Genomic DNA, 23,494 nt, shown 5'->3' on the forward strand with positions numbered 1-23,494 from the left:
TGTGCACTTTGTGTGCACACTCACATTGAAGGCCTGTTTAGTAATGAGGTGTTAAATGTTGGTGATAAATGCAAGCAAAATCAACCCGTTGTTTACAGGCATTAAGGTTTTATTAAAAACAAATATTTTCGCATTGAGCATGATTTCTGAAGAGTCATGAACGCTGAAGACTTGTTTAATGATGCTGAAAATCCACGTTTACGCCAAATAAAAATGATTTTTAACCTTGGACTGAAAGATTTAATACAAATACAAAATAAATGAATACCAATTTATTGGTATTTATTTATTTATTTATTTGATTTATGTTCCTAGGAAGAGCACTGCCATGGATAATTTATAATATAATGTTTGTGTATTCATTCCCTTTATTGTTTACACAGCCAAAACAAGATTAATTCAGAGTCTTTTAGTAGTTTTCAGTGCATAACAGAACTAAACCTCACACAGTTGTTTATTTTAAGACGTTCCTTAAGTAATGACAAGAGCAAAGTCGGTAAATCTAAAACCAGAAATTAACATTCAAATAATGCTTTTTTTGTTTGTCTGAAATTTCAGGCATCCAGGAGTTTCCTGAAAATATCAAGAACTGTAAAGTCCTGGCCATCGTAGAAGCGAGCGTGAACCCCATATCAAAGTAGGTGCACAGCAAGAGGTGATGAACTCTGGGTGTGTTATTTTTTTCAGTCTGTGATGTAATGAAAACTCTCTTGTGTCTCCTCAGGCTCCCAGAAGGCTTCACACAGCTCCTCAGCCTGACCCAGCTCTACCTGAACGATGCCTTCCTTGAGTTTCTACCAGCCAGCTTCGGCAGGTCAGACAAAACACACACACTCGTTTGCAGTCACGTACACAAAGTCCTAGAAAGAACAAGATAATCTAAGCTCAAGTTTCAGATCAGACAGCATCTAGATTCAAGATCAGCCTGAGTATGTACTGCATTAAAATATAAAACAGACACATTTGTTCCTTCAAACTAAGGCTGTTTTGCAGACATGCGCAAGTTTAACTCTGATCCATTGAGCTTGTTTGTTTATGCAAGATGTCAATCTATTGAAGTGACACCTGACCAATTTCCTCAGAAAGCACCTCTTGACATTTCCTGGAGCTCATGTCACCTGAAACCTCAGGAATTGTGCGTTCCTTTAAACAATTCAATGCACTTCTCGTGAAAAGGTGGTGAATCGGTATTATTGGCATTCAAACCATGGGCGCACACACCCTAGACCTCAAATAAACATGCAACATGTGTCGTGCCAACAAATATCCTGTTTCATGCCAATTCACCTGAGGATGTTTAGCCACTTTGCATATTTCTAATGCACACTGAAAAAAAGGACAATGTAGTAATTGATGTTAAAGGGCACCTATGATGAAAATCTTTTGTATGCTGTTTGGACAGAACTGTGTGTAGGTATATTCTGTCCACAGTTATGTTGGGGTGATATAAAGACAGTAAGTCTCTTTTTTTAATTTCCTGACGTTAAAATAGCATCCAAATCGCTCCTATTTTGAGGCCGACTTAGGAGTGCGGTTTCCCCGCCCACAGAATTGATTGACAGCTGCGTTTTAACATGTGTCTGTAGTAACGCGTATAATCATATCAACAAGACAGGACGTGCACAAAACACCTGGGAGTAAAAAATCTGTTCATCATTATTATTGTTTATCAAACATTATTGATCATCAATCATCATCAAATGTGATCAAGAATTTTACAAGTTTAACACGTTTTTACGAATTAAATCGATTTTTACCATCTTTACCCATTTCCTGCTCATGATAAAAAATAATAATAAAGGTAATTGCTAATTTTTATCGGAAACTACTGACTTCACTATACAGAAAAACAGGTCAGATTTGTGAGTAATACACTCAGAATTAGGGCTGCACAATATATCATTGGTAACATTTTACAATAAGGTTCATTAGTTAATACATTTACCGACATGAACTAATCATGAACAACACTTGTACAGCATTTATTAATCATAATTAAACATTTACAAAAGCATTATTAACATCCAAGTCCATGCTTGTTAACATTAGGTAATGCACCGTGAGTTAACATGAACTAGCAATGAATAACTGTATTTTCATTAACTAACGTTAACTAACATGAACAAATACTGTAGTAAATGTATTGTTCATTGTTTGTTCATGTTAGTAAATGCATTAATTAACATTAACTAATGAACCTTATTGTAAAGTGTGACCATATCATTTTAGCATCCATATCACAATGTGTGCATTCACAAATGTCACATTGCAGGATCTGTATTGTTGAGTTGGGATTAAATAGTTTACAATTATATACAGTTGAAGTCAGTATTATTAAACCCCCTGAATTATTAGCCCCCCTGTTTATTTTTTCCCACAATATCTGTTTAATGGAGAGAAGATTTTTTTAACACATTTCTAAACAATAGTTTTAATAACTCATTTCTAATAACTGATTTATTTTATCATTAAATAGATAAAATTTTACTAGTTATTTATAGACACCTCTATAGAGCTTAAAGTGACATTTAAAGGCTTAACTAGGTTAATTAGGTTAACTAGGCAGGTTAGGGTAATTAGGCAAGTTATTGTATAATGATGGTTTGTTCTGTAGACTATCAAAAAAAATAGCTTAAAGGGGCTAATCATTTTTACTTTAAAATGGTTAAAAAAAATTAAAAACTGCTTTTATTCTAGCTGAAATGAAACAAATAAGGCTTTCTCCAGAAGAAAAAATATTATCAGACATACTGTGAAAATTTACTCACTCTGTTAAACATAATTTGGGAAATATTTAAAAAAGGAAAAAAATTCTAAGGGGGTTTAATAATTCTGATTTCAACTGTAGGTATTATATTGGGATTATATAGAATCAGTAAAATACATGAGAGTTGTTGAGTTACTGCAGAGTTTAACCATAATGGAGGAAAAGTTTATCATTTGCACATTTTAAGACAGTTTAGACAGTTTAAAGCATTCAGACACAAGCAATTTTACCATTTGTAACTTTAATAGAAAAAAAATGTATGGATCTATTTAAACAGTAAAATCTTTACAGTGTTATTTTATAGTAGATTTTTTAGATTTCTGTACCTGCAAATGATTTGACTACCCTGAAACCAAAAAGCACTGTTTATTTCACTTTTATGTTTGCTCTATTGCATTTAGCGATACTTGTAATTTGTTGAATGCATTCCGTGCTGATTTGTTCTCCCACAGAATCATGCCAATCAAAAGAAAATTGTGAAATTGTTTCCAAATAGAGGTGTTCAAGTCATCTGGTGAAATTGTATTTGTATTGCAATATATATCGCAGAAATACAATACATCGTAATGTTCGATTTTTCCAATATCGTGCAGCCCTACTCAGAACTGCAAAAAAAAAAAAAAAGGAATTAGGAGATTACATCTCACTATTTGATCTGTTTTGTGTGTATTTATTTTCTTTTTTCTGTCTTCCTCTCCTCAGATTAACCAAACTGCAGATTCTAGAACTGCGGGAGAACCAGTTAAAGATGTTGCCAAAGTAAGTGCCGCTCTGGGATTCCTGTGATTACCTAAAATATTAAAATTACGATCCATGCTGCTGCATCTCTTCATAAAATCGCATAATAAATATAGACAGACGACTCCTTTCTCTGTCTCTGTGGCATCATATTGTCGAGCCTTACGTAAGAGGCTCTGAAGTGACATGCTGTGGCAGGTTTTATAATCATTTCTGGCTCCACAGCCAATATTGCATCATACGAGGGCTCGATTGTTTGGGTTTTTTGTGTGTGGTAGACAACAGAACGACACAATCTCTGTGCTGCCCTCAACACAATCAAAACACATGTGTGTTTAGTGGACTACTGTATGTCCGCCAGCATCAAAACAACTCATTATAGCGCTAAATGAATTTCAACAAAAAGCTCTTGAGCAGAATGTCTCTGTTTCAGAGCACATGAACTAACCACTAGGCCACAGCACTGCAAATTAGCTCTTAAATAGTGAAAGCATTCTGTTGAGACTAACTTTGTGTGACAGGAGACAAATTACATGGTTTACTAATCGCATAACAAATGAGAGAAAGAATGTTTACCATTCATGTTTACTAAGGCTACTTTTACACTGGTGTGTTTTCGTTTTTCATTTAAAAAAAATAAAATAAACCCATAAGCACTATTAAGAGCATGCCAAGGCAACATGTGGTGATAACCATAAGTCATGTTGGCCGATCAGAAGCCCTATAAGAGGGTTATTATTAGTTTCGGTTTGTCTTTCAACATAGCACTGCATTCTGACACCTCTGTTTCGAAATTGTGATAAATGTCTATATATATGGTATTCACAGTTATTTTAGTGAGCACAGAAGTATTTTGGTTATGTCGGCTGTTGCACAGACTTCCATTTTGTAAACAGCAGAGCTCACGGTGCGCAATCTGACATAGCATAAACGAAAACGATAGCATGAATAAGCCAAAAACACAGATTGCACCAACTACACAGACCCCCGCATTTTTGAAAATATTTTCCCTGACAGGAGCTTTCAAAATCTTTCATTTTCAGTGACCCGATACTGCGTTTGCATGAAAATGAACAGCCAAACCTTATAGAAAAGGCTGTGGGTTTGAAAATTTGTGTTTTTGTGGACAGAGCCTCAGAATGAAAACACATTTTTACTGCGTTTTAGGAAAACCTCTCTCCGTCCACAATATACAGCATAGAATGCAGGAGACATGACCATTTACATTGTATTGACTAATCAGGAAATTCTGTCACATCTGTTTTCAAAAGTGTGTGTTATAACCAGGGCTTGACATTAAGTTTTTTGATCACCAGCCTCTGTGGCTAGTAGATTTCCAACATTACTAGCCACTCACTATTTTAACTAGTCACAATTTTGTTGTTGGGAAAATATATTTTATATGCATAAATCTGATTTTGACATGCTAAAATTACTTGATTTAGATGTAGTTTTATTCCCACGACTCCTCATTCAGTTTACTTTTTGAGTGTTGTGAGTGTTGAGTGTTGTCGAATTGCAATTCGTTTTTATTTCACATGACTATTCAGGGCTCAAAATGAAGGACTTGCCAAATGTATCTCTGATCACACCAAAAATAAATAAGTAATTATTTCTTAGCCACTCATTTTAAACAATGTGTCAAAACAAGTAAAATATAGCTGTATGCATGCATTTTTTCAACTAAACTTTTCTATAAAAAAACGAAAAAAACAAAAAAAACAATTGACATTTAAAAAGTAATTAATCCCATGTATCTAAAATATACACAGCAGTCTGTCCTGGCTAAAGGTCTCAGATCACCAGTTTACTACACATAAATCGAGTGTTAATCACCTCTTAAAGCAATGTCATTGTATAAAATAATTAAACCATATTAACAAAAATAACTATAAACAAAAGAAAGCAGGTGAAAAACATTCTCTGTGTGATAAATGAAAGCATGGTCACGTGCACACGGTCAATTGATAATCTGTTCTAAGAATAATAAAAGTGAAAGCAGCAACCACTGCTTACAAAAGGATTTTTTTTTATCTGAAGCTCTTGAAAACAGAAGGATTGTGATTCACAAGCATTGCTTTTTGTCCAGTTTTAAAAGTCTCTGCTTTTAAGAAAACCGCAATTTAAAAATGACTTTGAACCGGCCAAAGTGGCTAGCGGACTGATAAAATAAATCAATTATTAGAAATGAATTATTAAAACTATTATGTTTAGAAATGTGTTAAACTCTTCTCTCCGTTAAACAGAAACTGTGGAAAAAAATTAACAGGGGTGCTAATAATTCTGACTTCAACTTTATATCGGCTACTTTAGTTGTAGAGATTCTTAAAGCATGATTTGCTCCTACTGAATTGTATCTGCGATTCATCTATTTTTTATTTATTTTTTAATACAACCAGACTTAAAACTGTGCTAAGGCTAATTCTCTTAAAAAGCCACTATTTTAGGTTTTCTTTCGGATTCAATAATAAAAGATAAATTATTGTTAATCAAAAGTTTAAAAAGTGTAATGTGCATCGACCTTTTTAAATCAGGAAGTACTCCAGGAAGACGCAGGAAGTCTGTATACAAATACAGAGGAATGATGTCCATCATATGCATACCTCACACATTTGACCTCACACTTTGCCCTGTTACCTTCATTGCTGTTGTTTTATATTTATTCTCATGCCGTTTTAGTGGTCCTCTCAGATGCCCATTGTGCGGTTCGTTCTCATGATGTGTGTGTCTGTAATTCTAATGAGCTGTGGATTGCTCAGCGCACTGGGGGTCAGCGAGTTTTTTTTTTTTTTTTTGGCTGACTGACTGGTTGCAAACCTTGGATGAATGAATCCCCCTTACAATCCCCGAGGCCAACAACCAGAGCGTTTCTCGAAACACAACTACAGATCGCCCAGTTTACAGGCATTTTCTGCAATACTTCATGTGCCATATATCCTTTCCACTTTGATTTCCTCCTCAAGTTTTTCCACAGATCCGATCCGCCCGCGGGCTGTTGATCTTTGTTCAAGTCCACGTCAGCAGTGGTTTACACCCTGCCCTAAAGCACACCTGCCTGCTGATGTTAGTTCAGGGTTGGACAGGGATATGGAGATTGCAGAAACTGATCAGAGCAGTAGAAAGTGCATTGACAAAGAACAAAAGCTCGATTTGTGATAATTCCCTGCAACAAAATACGAAACTATTTTGACATAAATAAATCAATCAAGGTGATTGTAAAGTCACTGATAGACAATGAAGACTGTTATCAAGTAAACTGGAGTGTTAAGTGCATTGATATCGTGATTTCTTTCCAGAGAGTTCACTTGGTGCCTTGTCATGTTTGCTGAAGTACAGTGATATAATTATCTTATCTCACAAAATGTTGCAGAAAATGTTTTGCCTGATGTCATTTTCCAATTATGTTCAGATATCCTGTTGTCTTCAAAATATTCATAATATCTGTACGTCTCTGAAAATGCAGACATCAGAACAGTCAAATTTTGAAATAAAAAAATCTAAATGTACTTTGTGCTCTTTATATTACAAAAGTTGATATTTTCTCAATCCAATGCCCTATTTCCCCACTTAACTTCATATTCTGTTAACACAAAGCAAAAAATAAGAATGCCAAAATAAGAGTCTGGTTGAACTTGAAATTGTAGCTGAAATATATGAACTGGAGGTATATGTATAAGGTGTCTGTGTCTTAAAGAGTCTTAACATGTCTTAAATGTCAAAAACATAACTTTAGGCCTTAAAAAAATCTTAAATTCACTGAAATATTGTCTTGTAGGTCTCAAATCATTTTAAACTTTTACATTTGCCTTTATGTAAAGCTACCCAATCAATCCAACACACATCCAATCTCCAACAATACATCGGAATAAAACTTTTAGCAAAACCTTATTTCTAACTATTATTATTTTATTTATTGTTTATTTGACATGGACATCACAATTACACTGGAAAAACCAAATGCATTTGTTTAAGCGTTTTAGCAGACTTAGTTCTCAACACCCGTCCAAGGGAGCCTTGATATAAAATGAAAGTAAAATAAATGCATATACAAAACATTAAAATTCTTTACATAAAATTGCTAAAAAGCAAAAAAAGCTTATTTTTGTAAGTTGAAAAAATTGCATGCGGTCTGCTTGATTTGACACATTATTTAAAATGTGTGTCCAAAAATTACTAATTAGAATTTGTTTCTTGATGGGGCAAGCAAATATTTTTTTGTGCTGGGCCATTAAAAAAATCCTTAGCATTTAATTCTATTTAAGTCTGAAATTTCCTTTCTTTTTTTCCCCCTAGGTTCTGCAGGTTGCAATGTCCTGAATTTTCATTGTCAATCTTAAGCCAATTGTAATCGTTTGTTTTGGTTCAATTTGGAGTTTCCCCAACCAATGTAGAGCCCGGGGGACCAGAGTGAGTGCTGTGACTTGGCCCCCCTAGTCCTGAAATTTCATTCTTAATGGTCTTAAAAAGGTCTTAAAAGTCTTAAATTTGACTTGGTGAAACCTGCAGATACCCTGACAACTTCTCAAAGTAATAGTGATTACCATTGGTAATCTGTATTGAATCACAAATCCAGAAAACTGGATATTATGACAACAGAATTTCCGTATGGCCGTATTATTGTAAAAAAACATAAAAATACATTTAAATAATAATGTTTTTTTTATTCTGTTGTTTAAGCATTCCCTTAAGAGTAAAATATAATAATATTTATTAATATAATATAATATAATAATAATAAAATATAATCTTTTGTAATGTAGTATAGTGGAATTTATGAAATTTCTAGACTGATTTCGTAGCTGTTCTAATGGAAGTGATGTGTTATATTATACTTGATTTGATTATTTTTAAATGGGATTATTTAAGTTCAAACACATTTAATATAACACCTTTAGTATAACACATGTTTTTTATTGCTAAGATTTAATTAAACCATTAAAAGAATGTAAAAATGAAAAAAAAAATGTAATTAAAAAATGAAAAATATGAAATGTAGCATGCATATTCCTAATCGCTTTTATAACTATGATAGAGAGTTCTTGGACAATTTTCACCACTCGACAATGTATTAAAAAATATTGAAAAAACATATAAGAATCATATTAGCCATTTCAATATGTGTAACATAAAGACATAGAAAAGGTTTTAACGTTACCGTAGAGAAAAAATACCTTGACTCTTTTGTGTGTGTGTGTTGCTGTAGTACAGTTTATATTGGCCCTGACTTTTATGTGAAACTGGGGGAATGAAGTCTATCAGTGTCCTAAAACTGGCAGTGAAAAGTGTATTAGCAGTAACTACCTGTTCAGTAAATGTCTTTGTCTGCTTTTTATTTCCCAGGAAAGCCATTGTGCACGCTCTTTAAAATTACAGCTATAGTTTCTACAATCCAGCCTGACATTTTTCTTCATTCCCTGAATCTGCAGTTCACCCAGAGCTGCAATAACATAATAATCGCTCATATGTGCATATGCAAAGCTTAAATGTGCTTAATCCCCAGTTAATAATGTTAGTAATACTGTGTGTTTTGTGTGTGTGTGTGTGTGTTTAGGAGCATGCATAAGCTCACGCAGCTGGAGCGTCTGGATCTGGGCAGTAATGAGTTCACTGAAGTGGTGAGTAGCACCTGCTTGTCTTTCAGGTGTCGCATGCATTACTCCGGTCTGCGTTCACCTTCCCGCTCTCGGTGGCGCCAGGTGTCAGATGTATTGACGGTGAATGCAGATGCGCTCATCGAGTCTCGCTTTATTAGACCGCACCTAATATGCATTTGCTTTTCTAATGGTATTCATTGGAAGAAGTGGCCGATGAGAATGAGAAATTAAATTTTTCCTGTCTTTCCTCCTCTCCAGCCTGAAGTATTGGAGCAGCTCACGGGAATCAGAGAGCTGTGGATGGATGGGAATAAGCTGACATTTGTACCAGGGGTAAGTGAAATTATGGCTAATACCTTGATCCTTTAAATAAAACAAAAAGCATGAGAGACTGTACAAGACCTTTAGTTTGGTATTTTGCAAAAACATAATAATAATAATAATAATAAAAATGAATAATCGATCATAAGTTTTAGTTGACCTAATATATAAACCATTGTTAAACCAAATGTATTTTTAGGAGGGTCTTATGTAAACCTTGCTAAAAGAATTATATAACAAGAATAATGAAGTCTTTTTTTTGGCTGAGCTAAAGATCTAACTAAAAAGGACACATTTTGATGTGTGAATAAAATCCTAAAAATATTTCACCAAGAATAATTTTCATGTAATTTGTTGAATTCTTTTTTTAAAATGAGACTCTAAAAAACTGATTAAATATCACATATCTAGTTTTTTTTATTGTCAAGTTTGCTTGCATAACTTGTCATATTTGAGTCTGAAAGCTTGTATGTAAGGAAAGTTTTCTGCTGATGTAGCATGAATGAAGCTCACATGGGTTTTTTCTACCAAGCAACTGCTGTGTGTCGCAGGTGCATTGAATAGAGACAAGACAAGCAGGCATCCACAACAGCCACTGAGAAAAAATCACTTCCTTAACATTCCTTCAGGATCCTCAAGCTTCTCCCCAGACTGCCAGCTCCTTTTAAATAGGTCGTAATTAAGGCATTAGCTTGCCGCTGAGAGCAAACTGACAGTAATTGTGGAGCTCTCTGGCAGAATTCAGATCAGGAGTTTTCAGTACAGAGTTTGCTAAAAACTGACCTCCAAACGACCTAGATATCCTGACCTCTTTTCCTCTCTGACCCGAGAGAACAGCTTAATGATGACATGTCCTTTCGCAGAGCCGATCGGCCATATGCTTCTCTTTATGCAGAATTCAGTTTCGCTCTGGTTATTAGTGCTTTTGATTAAGCTTCTTATGCTGCACCTGCGAGAGAGCGCTGATTAATCAACAGCAGCAGCGACACTAAGTTGCATGCAGGCGCTCATTGCAGGCTATGCAAACCACTCCTGATTGGTCGCCGTCCAAGTGCATCTGAAGTTCAAGATTCTAGTGTTGTGTGAATGATTCTCACTCGCAGTCAACATCAGATAAAGAGATACTGTGGTTTTCTTCATTTCATCGCTCTCAAATGGCTCTCTAATTTTGGCACAGTGTGTTTGATGTAGGGCAGGGATGTCAAACTCAACTACTGGAGGGCCGCAGCCCTGCACAGTTTAGTTCCAACTCTGATTAAACACAGCTGATCACCAGTCTTTCAGTCTTGTTTGAAACCTACAGGTAAGTGTGTTGAAGCGTTCTGGAACTAAACTGTGCAGGGCTGCGGCCCTCCAGGAATTGAGTTTGACATCTCTGATGTAGGGTGTTGTGGAGATTTGGGTGTTGGAATGGAAAAATCAATTGTTTTTTTTCATATAGCGTGTCATAACTGACAAGAGTGGATGGCACATTTGTAAAGCTTCAGAGCTGAAGGGCTAAAATGCTAATGCTAGGATTGGATGTCAGCTGGGATTTTTACAATACTTTTGCCAAATTGATTTTTTCAAGATGGTGCCAGTGACAAAACAGTGCCTGAACACTGATACTTTTTTTACATTAGCTGTCTTTCCATCCAAAGATGCAAATTTAATGTATGCGCAAAGTGCTGTAATGCTGTGTTCACACCAGACGCGGCATGTGTGGATAAAAAAGAGAATAGCGGTGTTTATGTGCTTTTATGAAGGCTGAAAAACAGCGTCGATTCGTTTGGAGCCGTGTCTGGGTCCACTAGATCCATTCAGAAGTGCACCCAGCTCTGTAAGTTCATCAACTCCTCCAGAAACTATACCTGGATGATGGAAGCTTTCAGCGGTACTTCCAAATGAGCTGAGCCCAGTTTGATGAACTGTTGGCCGTGTCGGCAGGAGGATAGTTATAATCAGGCCCCTACAAGAGCAAGCTCCTAATTGGTTAATACTGCGTGAATGTCCGCTGAAGTTCAGATTTTCCAACTTGAGCAATTTGTGCATCAATCAGGCAAAACGTTCAACTCATACTGCGTCATTTGAATTGCGTCATTTGTGTCGCCTCAATAACACACTACTACAGTAGTAATGGGTTACTGTAACGGCATTACTTTTGACAGTAACTAGTGCTGTAATGCATACATTTTTAATTATTTCAACTAGTTATTGTTACAATACGATGCGTTTGTGCCTTACTTGGTAAGTTTATTAATTTTGGCTGCAGTCCAGCCTACATCTTCATGCTTACATCGGCGACACATTGTGGGATTGGTGGATGCCAACCAACCACTGTAAAGAAGATGTGTCATGTATGAGGCACCAGACTAGACAAAAGTCAAACAAAAGCTTAGACTGAGTGCACACGAGAGAGACCGGGTGCGCAAGAGAGACCGAATGATCGCGAGGTAGACCAAGTGTGGTGCAAGAGAGACCAAGAGATCATTAACGTTACTATTGTTAAGTACAATCACTAATACAACTATGTTTGTTGTTTCCAGTAAATAAGCACACACATAGCACACATTGTGATATTTTTTTATTTTTGTGCTACTGGTCTGACTTATATAAATTTGTGTTTAAATTTGTGTGTTAGTTGTGAAAATGTAAATTCATTTAAACTGTGAAGTCTATCAACAGTGTATTCTCCATGCAGCACTGAAGTGACGTTATAAGGGCATAAATGGGGGCATTAAAAATGTTCTTTGGAAAATTAACTCGAATTACTGTTAACAGTAATGCATTACTTTCTGGTGTATGTAATCGAAAGAGTAATTGAGTTACTTTTTGAGTAACTCAATGTAACTAGTTTTTTGTTTTTAACTGTAACTAGTTACTATTTTTCAGTAACACGTTTTTCAGTTCACATTTTTTCCTATCGAATAAAAAATTGATCTCACTCAGTTATGCGCTTAAGTTTTCTTTATGTGCATTTTACAAATTTATGCACATTTTGGCGTTTCCATCAAGCATTTTTTTCAATCCAAAATGGATTCTCGCATACAGTAAATACAGATGCAGCAATGCCATATTTACACATGTACAGCTTGTTCACTTTTAGAAGTTATGGGATTTCTTTGATAGTGTAAGTTCTCATGTAGTGTAATGCATTCACCCTTTGGCCTTTTTAGGAGATTTATTACAGATGACACATCCGTGCTTCACTGACAAGATCTTCATGACAATAGTAGCTTTGCTCAATCGCGTTCGCAATTTCTTTTTGATTAATCGATAGTTCAAACAGTCACAATAGTCCACCTACTCTTCTCCTACTAGCTGATTGTAATCATTATGGGAAACTTTCAGAAAAAGTGCACCAAAATAAGTGTTTATACTTAAAAGCCGTGTACTAAAACAATAAAGTACAATTATAATCATATTTGCCCACTACATACTTTCATTTGCTTGCTTTTCCAACTGGCTTGTACATGACGTAAAATGGTTTTGTTCTTTTAAGGCAAGGCAAGGTTGTTTATATAGCACATTTCATACACAGTGGTAGTTCAAAGTGCTTTACATAAACAGGATAAAACAAGACAAGTATAAGAAAATAAAAACAGCAAAAAATAAAGTGATTAAAACCAGATTAAAATGAGTTAAAACAGGTTCTAAAATAATAAAAAGAAAAACATATTAGTATTTCAGTAGTATTTGTGTGTCGCACTGAGCGCTCCTGCAAAAGCGAAGTAAAATGTGATGAAATATCTTGATATCTTGAAGGATCTTGATCAATTCTGAATGCATTTGGTTACTAGAAATATGAAATGACAGTATAAGTAGAAACAGTAAAACCTCATGGCTGAGCACTTGTCATTGCATATGCATCTTAATACTAGTTGGAAGTGAGACCATTAAGACTTTAAAATAGTCCTCTATAAGTGACTGGTTATCCTTTTACTGTTCATGTTTTATGATCATTTTGCTAAAGCTTTATATTGGATTAGATTTTTGCTAGGTTATGGTTTAAAAATGTCGTTTTAGTTTCAGGTAATTATAATTACCTTGTGTCAGATTCGTGTTCCTGGAAACGAGATACAAAAGGCAGCAGTGTGTTTGGAAGCAAGAGGATAGGCCTGCGCTCTGCCCTCCAGCATGAGTAATGGATTGAGCCAGTTCACGCTTGGCCTCGGTCATCCATCTTGACTTCTTTCTCAACTGTATTCCTCCAACTCTTCAATTCATCTTCCTTGCTGCTTCTTGCATTTTCTTATCCTTTACAGGAACCATCTAGTTTCTAAAATCCAATATGTCAGGGCACTGCCCTCAAGGGTGTACAGTAACTCCAACTTCACCTGCTGTATCTGATTGAAATGGAGATTTTACACTAAGCAAACTTTTCTCACAAGCTTTTGAAAGGTGTTTGAGAGATCTGTGTGTGTTTTGTGTGCAGATGATTGGGGCGCTGAAGCAGCTTTCCTATCTGGACGTGTCCAAAAACAATGTGGAGATGGTGGAGGAGCAGATATCGGGCTGTGAAAACCTGCAGGATCTGCTGCTGTCCAACAATGCTCTGACCCAGCTGCCAGGATCTATAGGTAAAAAAACACATTAAAATGCCTGAAATGTTTTTTTTGACTCTCATAAATTCAGTACGCTGCTTTCTTAGACCAACAAAGTGTTTCAACTAAAATGCTAAACATCTTTTCATTAACGGTGCAGTAGGTGATCTGCCTAAATGCTATCTGTCAGCATAATATCTTTGGATAATAAACACAATCCCTCCCCTGGCATCTAAAGCCACGCCTCCTGAAATCACGAACGCGCACATTAAAGATGGCAGTAGACAACTCGCTACTAGATCATGTCATTCGCCAGTTAGAAAACTTTATTGTACTTTATAATGCTACAATTACGAATGAAAAGCTGTATTATATCTAGCAAATTTTCAGTTGTCTAGCAAGCACAACTTGTCAGAATGTGCAATATTTCATGCATGCAAAGATCGCTGGTCTCACTCTCATGCGCTTCCTAAAGCAACTACTGTATGCTTAGTGGTTGACAGGCGGCATGGAGAAATTACTAAGCCATACTCACATGCTATTTCAGACCGAATATTGAAAGTAACATGGTAAACAATATAGGGAGCGCGTCACAGGTTGTCATTTGTTCAAAAGTGAACCAATGCAAATATAAAACCAACTTCATCTCAGTAAAGCAGGCTAGGTGGAATAACGCTATTAACTTGTGTTTTGTTGTTAAACTAAAACAAATCTACATTATCGATGCTTTACAAGGTCCCATAAGAAATTGAAAATAGTCACATTAATCTTTCACCAGAAGATTTCAGTGGCCGAACAACACTTCTGTGCATATAGCCCATTCGTAACAACACAATCTACATCAGCTTTGCGTGACTAAAATAGTTTTAAAACATAACATTACCTGTCTAAAAGAAATACTTCAGCCGTGGTGTCGTCCTTCCTCCAGCGTGCAAAAGTAACTCCAATATTGATTCAGGATTTTCAAAAGTTTTGATTCAGCATTTATTTTTACCGCTGTGACTCTCGCTCTCGTGTGCAGGTGAACGCGGTGACGTGCATGCACATGCGATTGAATGCGCAGATGTACAAATCTACAATTTTTGACAGACAGTTTGGGCTACTTATCGGAATTATGGGAATTGTCGGCCTAACAATATTTAATTGGATGAACATTTTTTACTCTTATGCCTTAATCAGAATATAAAAATACATATAAATACATTTAGATCATTTACTTTAATCTATACTATTGGAATGTGAAAAGACTGTCAACCAGCACAACTAAACATGTTTCTGAAGACAATCACCTACTGCACCTTTAATGAGGAAATTTGAATGATGTAAAGGTTTGGAATGCTACCATGTTTTTATTGATTTAAAAATATTTGAAAATTTCAAAGTGCACCTCAAAATAGAAATTTTATTTGAACACCATCATAAGAAAATAAAAATACTCTGTATTTGATTTAAATTATCTGTATTGACACCTTTGGAATGAATGGATTTTACGTGCTTTTCATAGCTTATCACTGCTGAAATATAATTTTTTGTGTGTTTATTTTATATAAATGTTAATCTTCTAATTAGATTAGTTGTTTATCAACAATATTCTATCCTAAAAGTGTACTAACATTTTTGATAAAAAAAATTTCATGCATCATGTTTTTGTTGAATCTCTTTATAATTACTTGTTAAATAAACTAAATAATATTTTTTAATTAACTTAATCTATTTCTGTAGTGCTTTTACGATGTAGATTGTGTCAAAGCAGCTCAACATAGAAGTTCTAGTAAATTAAAATTGTGTCAGTAAAGTTTTCAGAGTTGAAGTTCAGTTTAGTTCAGTTCAGTGTGGTTTAAATGTCACTGCTGAAAGTCCAAACACTGAAGAGCAAATCCATCAATGCGCAGCTCCACAAGTCCCAAACCAAACAAATTTCACCAACTGACGAAAGTGAAGGAAAAAAACTTGAGAGAAACCAAGCTCAGCTGGGCATGACCATTTCTCCTCTGAAATGCAGAGACTGCAGAGATTTGAGACTTACCAGACTTTGGCCATAATAATCAGACTTTAACCATATAACAAAACAAGTGCAAGTCCTGCAACGAGACGCATGTCTTCTAACAGCCTCAACCCTAATCTGCTTGGTAACAAATGAACAGGTTAGATGTGCAAGTTAACAGGAGGATTATGGGTAGAGCAGTAATACAATCTCATTACCTAATGAATGACCCAGTCGGACAGCCTGTAATGAGCAGGCACGGGGAAATGGCCAAGTCAGGCCGCCCTTGAGGCTTGGTGTGAAATAATACCTCCAGCTCAGCCCTTTAGCAAATCACAGAGAGAGTTTTCAAGCCACAGAGGTGCTTGATGTGAATCAACGAGAAGCCATGTTTCAGTCACTCTGCTAAACTGCTGTTTCATGACTGTGTTTGTTGTTGTTGTTGATGTTTTCTGCAATTTACCAAGTTTGACCTGAACATTGTTGTTGTGTCGTGTTGATGTTTTTGATGAAGTTTTGACATCCTTCATTGTTTACAGCAGTTAAAACTATATATTGTCTAATTTGCAATTCATACTTATGTGCTGGATCTTTATTTGTTATTTTTTGCAAAAAAAAAACATTTGGTTTATGTAATTAAAATGGTGCCATGTTTTCAGACTTGTTTTTAGACCAACGATGTTTGGTGGAATAATTATTTATTTATTTTCATTTATTTAAATTTTATATGTATTTGTATCTATTTTAATTTATTTAGTATTTATTTTATTTAGTTTATTTATTTATTTGTCATTTGTATTTTATTTTTAAACTTGTTTTTTATGTTTATTTATTTATATTTGCTTTTTTATTTAATTAAATTTATTTTGTATTGAAAAAATTGTTGATATATTTGCAGTAAAAAAATTTACAAAATATATCCTTGTAACATGATAATTGCTTAATATTTGATTAATCTTTTGATAATAGACAGATAAAATAATTTTGACTCATGCAATGTATTTTTGGCAATATTCAAAAATATACCTAAGCAACATAAGACAAGATATATGTTAATAAAAAATTAAATAATACTTTAAATGCATTATGTAATAATACATTTTAGAAGATTAAAATCAAGTCTATTTTAATTAGCATTGTTCTTTGCCATTTTGAGGTTGACAGTCATCATTTTCAGACAGAAAAGCCACTATAGGCCCCCTTCACTAACTGTATTTTGAGGTGAAAAATGTTTCAGGCACTGTTTGTACCCTATTTGTGGAGAGTGCTGAATCTGCAGGCCAGCTCGGCCTCTGAATCAATTTGCTTTAATAAATTCTTTCTTCAAGATAGGGCAAGATTGATGGTCTTATTGTCCAGAATGAAGTGGATATGGAACGGCCAGTTTCTGTCTGCATGTATAAATTGGCAATTACAACACAAACTCTCACTGTTTGTCTGTCTCCACAGGCTCCCTGAAAAAACTAAGCACTCTGAAGGTGGATGATAACCAGCTCATGTACCTGCCTGACACCATAGGCGGGTGAGTTTTACACAGCAACCTAATGAGCTGCACTTAAACCATGACCCAGTTCTCTTTAACACATGACTACAGTCACGGTGCATTTGCATAACCGTTTCATGTTTTCTGTGCTGATTATGAAGAGAAATCTGCATGAAAGGATCTAAATGCTCTGAAATATGCTGCTAATGCTACACGATAGCTGAGAGTATTGACAAATTACCATTAATTATAACATGCATCCTTATGCAGGTCATGATTCAATACATGGTAATGAACTGACATCCACATCTGGCATTGTGTACACTACCTGTCTAAAGTTTGACATCAAGATTTTAAAAGAAGTCTATTGTGCTCACCAATACTGCATTTATTTGATCAAAAATGCTGTAATATCTGTAAAATTGCAATTGAAAATAAGGATTTTTTTTATTAAATATAGTTTATAAAAGTAATTTATTTTAAAACTGATTTCTTTGCATCACCACTCCAGGATTCCTGCCACAATATTCTTTAGAAATCTTTGTAAAATGATCATGTAATGCTAAAAGTATAAAGCGTATAAAATAAAGACTCTGAAACAGGATGTCCACATGGTCTTAAAGTCTTAAAATGTCTAGAACTACATTTTAGGCTTTAAAAAGTTTTAAATTCGCAGAAATATTATGTTGTAGGTCTTAATTTAAAAAGGTCTTATTTTCCAGTCTACATATAAAGCTGCTTAATCAAGCCAACACCAATACAATCACTCACAGTCCATTTCAATAAAACTCAATCCATCTCAATATTAATTATTAACACTGTTGACCAAGAAGGTTTAATTATCTTCCTTATTATAGCGTGTTCTTTTAAAAGTTCTTAGTGTATTTATAGATACCTGGTCATGACACAGACCCTGGAAAGACCCTTGTGCATACATTTACTTTATTATAGTTTTTGCAACTTGTAAATTGTTTTTGTTTATGAATGATTCAAAAATGTGTATACAACTAGAGTTTACATGTTTTGACACAATATTTCAAAATATGTAGCTAAGAAGTAACAAAATTTAAATGTTGTTTTTAAAGGTGCAAGCAAAATCGTTTTTAACCTAGTGTTTACCCTTGTATACAGTTGAAGTCAGAGTTATTCCTCCTGTATATTTTTCCCCCTAATTTCTGTTTAATGGAAAGATTTTTTTCAACATTTTTCTAAACTAGGTAGTTTTAATAACTAAGTTCTAATAACTAATTTCTTTTATCTTTGCCATGATAACAGTACATAATATTTTACTACATATTTTTCAGGATACTAGTACTAGTACTTCAGTTTAAAGTTAAGGGTAAGTCAAGTTATTGTAATTATGCAAATCATTGCATAACAGCATTTTGTTCTGTAGACGATCAAAAACAAATATTGCTCAAGAGGGCTAATAATATTGCATTTATTCCAGCCAAAATAGAACAAATAAGACTTTTCCAGAAGAAAAAATAATATCTGAAATGCAGTGAAAAATTCCTTGCTCTGTTCCCAAACATCATTTAGGAAATATTTGAAAAAGAGAAAATTCAAACCAGGGCTAATAATTCCGACTTCAACTTAATGTCTGAAATTTAATTCATAATGGTCTTAAAAATGTTTTAAAGGCTTATATTTCACTTGATGAAAAAAGCAGAAACCCTGCAGATATCTTCAAACTTACTATTAAAATTGTTTTTATTTTTATTCATCAATGACAGATATATTTTTTCAAACATAAAGGCATTTGGGTAGACATATCGTCACCTTGGAATTATATGGTTCTATCTGCGTTCTGAATGATTTTGAGATATTAAGCTTCAAAGTTTTGTATTTTTGTATTTTCATTAACTAATATTAAAAAACATGAATAAATGCTTTAATAAATACATTAACTACGTGTCTCATATTGTAAAGTGTTACCGTCATTTGTATTGCAAAAAAAATATTTTACTTCAAGTAAATCCTGTTATTTAGAATTGTTTTCCATCAAAGTAAAATGTATCGCAGTTTCCACCGAACTCTGGAGCAGGGAACAATAAAAGATTCATTATAAATGATTAAATTAAAATGAATTAAAAGAGTCATTATAAATGATTGAGCACCAATAATAACTGAGGAAACGGTTAAACAGACACGAGAATTAAAATCGAGCCTCCTCCATTTGGCCTCTTTACTTTGACTCTTTACTTTACTCCTTTACTTTCGTGGAGTAATGAAACGGTCACTCCTATGAAGACATCCATTAGTCTACATATTTAATTTCGTAATTTTGATTAAGTGCGAAGATTTTTTCAAAACTTCTAAATTCATTTCTAATTTCCAGCTAACAAATAAATGAACAATGATTACAAATTGTGATCAAAAAACTGTTATATCCAAACACACTTTTTATTACCACATAAGATGATGCATATACGTCACTCAAACCCAACAATAACCCAAAACTTATTTGCATTAAAACAAATATAAATATGCATAATAAATACTAATACTACTAATAATGATAACATTATACAAATGCAAATGGTCATCGTCATAACTGATCAGCATATTATAATCTTTTCTGAAAGATCATGTGACACTGAAGACTGGAGTACATTCAGCATTGGATACCAGGATAAATTGCATTGTAAAACATATGAAGATCATATTAAACCAGTATTTTAAACCTAAATTATATTTCACAACATGACCTTTTATTATGTTTTTGATCAAATAAACAGCTTGCTAAGGAGAAGAGACTTCTTCATAAACAATAAAACATTTTCTAATCCCACTAATCTCCAAACCTTTGACCAGTAGTGTGTATGACAAAAGTACATTACGTAACAAAAGATATGATAGCTTTGAGCAAGAACAAGACCAAAACCCTTTTTTTATGAGTATGATAGAGGGCTTCGTAGTGGCTCTGTGAACGAGGGAATGCATGTCCATATGGGTGATTGCATTACTCTGTTTGCGTTTGAGAGAAAAATCAAAACTGAAGCTGAGCGCTGTACCTCATTCTCGCCACCTTTTATTTCGGGTTTGTTTCCAAACATGCCGTTTATCCCGTATGTCAGATTAGATTTGCTAGTCTGGGGTTAAGAAAATATGCCAAGAGGGATTATGAATATGTGATTGCAAGGATTCTGTTTTAATCCCAGGCATGATTGTAAAGCACACTGATTAAGCAGGATTTGGTTTTCATTAGTCTCAGTGTCTTTTCCCATAATACTGATGTGGCTGTGTGCTTCTTCACTGTATTGTATATCTGAATTATTGTATTTGTTATTGTTTGGAGTGGGGTGGGGGGTGGGGGGGGGGGTTCAGACAGCAGAAATAAAATAGTTTCAAACTAGGCCGTCGTTTAATTCATTAAATGATTTAGCTTTTTTGTTTTGTTATTCTGCTGTTGTGTTGGGTTTGCTCTTGTTTGTGCTTTTGTTGTGCTTTTTGTTGTTTTTTTTTGTTTTATTTGTTTTGCTTTTTTGTAGATTTTGTTTTGCTTTTTTGTTTTGCACTTCATTTTTTTTCCTTGTTACTTTGTATTTCTCCTGTTTGTTGTTTTGTTGTGCTTTTGTTGCTTTTATTTAGAATTTTTTTTTGCACATTTTGTTTCGCTTTTTTATTTAATTGCTCTGTTATTTCGTTGTTACATTGTAGTGTTGTTTTGTTTTGGGTGGTGTTGCGTGCTGTTTTCTTTCTCTTTGTTGTCTTGTTGTGCTTTTAGTTTTTTTTCCTTGTTTAGCTTTATTTGAACATTTTGTTTTGCTTTTGTTCTTTTGTATTTAATGGTTTTGTTATTTTGTTGTTGCGTTGTAGTATGTTGTTGAGTGGTGTTGTGTTTTGTTTTCTCTTGTTTTTGGTTTTGATGTGCTTTTAGTTCCTTGTTTAGCCTTTTTTGCACATGTGTTTCACTTTTTATTTTGCATTAATTGTTTTGTTATTTTGCTGTTCAGTTTGTTATTTTGTGTTGTGTTTTGTTCTTCTTTGTTTTGTTGTGCTTTTTGTTTTTTCTTTGTTCAATTTTGTATTTAATTGTTTTGGTATTTCGTTGTAGTATGTTGTTTTGTGTGGTGTTTTTTTTCTTGTTTCTTGTTTTGTTGTGCTTTTTTTTCAAATTTTTTTTAGTTCACTTTTTTTCACTTTTTTGCTTTTTTGTTTTGCTTTTTTATTTTGTATTTAAAAAACCCATATTATGGGTTTTTGAAAATGCCCTTCCATGTAGTGTGTAACACAGCTCTAAGTGAAGTGAAATATCCAGCTAAGGCTTAAATCTGTAAGTGTACAGTGTTTAAAACTATTGATTCATCTATAAAAGAGTCGACTCATAGTGCTTCAAACGAGTCGCCTTGATAACGAGTCATTAGGTGTTTCGCGATGACGCAGCCACGAAACACAAGCCTCGCCAGTAGTTACGTGCGCAAACCAGGGAGATTTGAAACCTGCGGTCCCGCCCACTAACACAGAAAAAACACTAGACACACACACACACAGACGCCGCCGGTCGAATGAAGTCACGCTGTGCTCAGATGGATAATATTGACAGTCTCTACCCAAAGATGAGTTGTTAACCTGGTACAGTACACGCGGTTACTCTTTATATTCTCTTATCACATGTAAGCCACGTTAAAAACGCGACGCGTGCCGCTTTGTTTACGGATTTAACGTTAAAGGCTTTTGTGAGCTCGCGTTCCACTGCCGTTTGTCGTTGCTATGGCGATCGATCGTAAGCTAGGAGACAGGAGACTCGTGTCACTTTCCCTAGTTCTTCTGAGGAGCGTTGTGTGTGTGTGTGTGAGAGAGAGAGAGAGAGAGAGAGAGAGAGAGAGAGAGAGAGAGAGAGAGACTCGCGTCGCTTTCCCTAGTTCTTCTGAGGAGCGTTGTGTGTGTGTGTGTGAGAGAGAGAGAGAGACTCGCGTCGCTTTCCCTAGTTTTTCTGAGGAGCGTTGTGTGTGTGTGTGTGTGAGAGAGAGAAAGAGAGAGAGAGAGACTCGCGTCGCTTTCCCTAGTTCTTCTGAGGAGCGTTGTGTGTGTGTGTGAGAGAGAGAGAGGGAGAGGGAGAGAGAGAGACTCGCGTCGATCTCCCCAGTTCTTCTGAGGAGGGTTGTGTGTGTGTGTGAAAAAAGCCTTACACTATGAAGCGCGTGTGCACTGTGACTACTTTTATATAGTTGATTACCAGCTGGGCATTTCACTCTGTCTCGTGCTGAAGCCTGTCACTGTCGACCAATCGCAGCAGGCTGTCATCGGTCCAATCAGCGCAGATTAGCTTCGCGCTGAGGAGGGGGTTGGGAACAAATGAATCGCTGAACGATTCATATGGGAGTCGTTGGGATAATTAGGTAAAAATAAATGCAGATTATAAGACCATCAAAGTGTTTTATGACCTTGCATGCATATTAGACTGTTGTTGGAGACCCTTACAACCTAAATATGACCCTATTTCATGTATAATATGGGCTCTTTAATTGTTTTAATTGTTTTATTTCGTTGTTACATTGTAGTGTTGTTTTGTGTGGTTTTGTTTTTATTTAGCTTTTTTTGCATTTTGTTGGGCTTTTTTATTTTGCATTTAATTGTTTTATTATTTTGTTGTTTTGTGTGGTGTTGCATTTTGTTCTCTTGTTTGTTGTTTTGTTGTGCTTTTTGTTTTTGTTTAGCTCTTTTTGCACAATTTTTGGGGGCTTTTTTATTTTGCATTTAATTGTTTTGTTTTGTGTGGTGTTCCATTTCGTTTTTTCCCTCTTTGTTGTCGTCTTGTGCTTTTTTCTTTCTTTTTTTTTTTTTTTCTTGTTTAGCTTTTTTTGCACATTTTGTCTTGCTTTTGTGATTTTGTATTTAATTGTTTTGTTATTTTGTAGTTACTTTGTAGTATGTTATTTTGTGTAGTGTTGTTTTTGTTTTCTATTGTGTTTTGTTTTGTTGTGCTTTTTGTTTTTTTGATGCTTTGTTTGTTTTATTTAGCTTCTTTTGTGCATTTTATTTAGCATTTTATTGCTCTGTTATTTCGTTGTTACATTGTAGTAGTGTTGCATTTTTAAATTATTTTTGTTTACCTTGTTTATTTATCTGCTTATTTTC

The 23,494-nt window shown here is 34.7% G+C and overlaps 1 protein-coding gene across 2 annotated transcripts in view; it reads left to right on the forward strand.

Annotated features, from left to right (window-relative positions):
- Positions 1 to 23,494, forward strand: part of erbin (erbb2 interacting protein) — a 132,322-nt gene that overhangs the window by 69,320 nt on the left and 39,508 nt on the right. For both annotated transcript variants that reach the window (XM_056467362.1, XM_056467363.1), the window contains exons 4-10: positions 559 to 637; positions 725 to 814; positions 3,470 to 3,526; positions 9,057 to 9,120; positions 9,358 to 9,432; positions 13,835 to 13,979; positions 17,377 to 17,449. In XM_056467362.1, the coding sequence (XP_056323337.1) occupies positions 559 to 637; positions 725 to 814; positions 3,470 to 3,526; positions 9,057 to 9,120; positions 9,358 to 9,432; positions 13,835 to 13,979; positions 17,377 to 17,449 (583 nt within the window). The remainder of the gene's footprint in view (positions 1 to 558; positions 638 to 724; positions 815 to 3,469; positions 3,527 to 9,056; positions 9,121 to 9,357; positions 9,433 to 13,834; positions 13,980 to 17,376; positions 17,450 to 23,494) is intronic.

Source organism: Danio aesculapii, chromosome 10 (assembly GCF_903798145.1).
Source record: "Danio aesculapii chromosome 10, fDanAes4.1, whole genome shotgun sequence".
Lineage (NCBI taxonomy): Eukaryota > Metazoa > Chordata > Actinopteri > Cypriniformes > Danionidae > Danio > Danio aesculapii.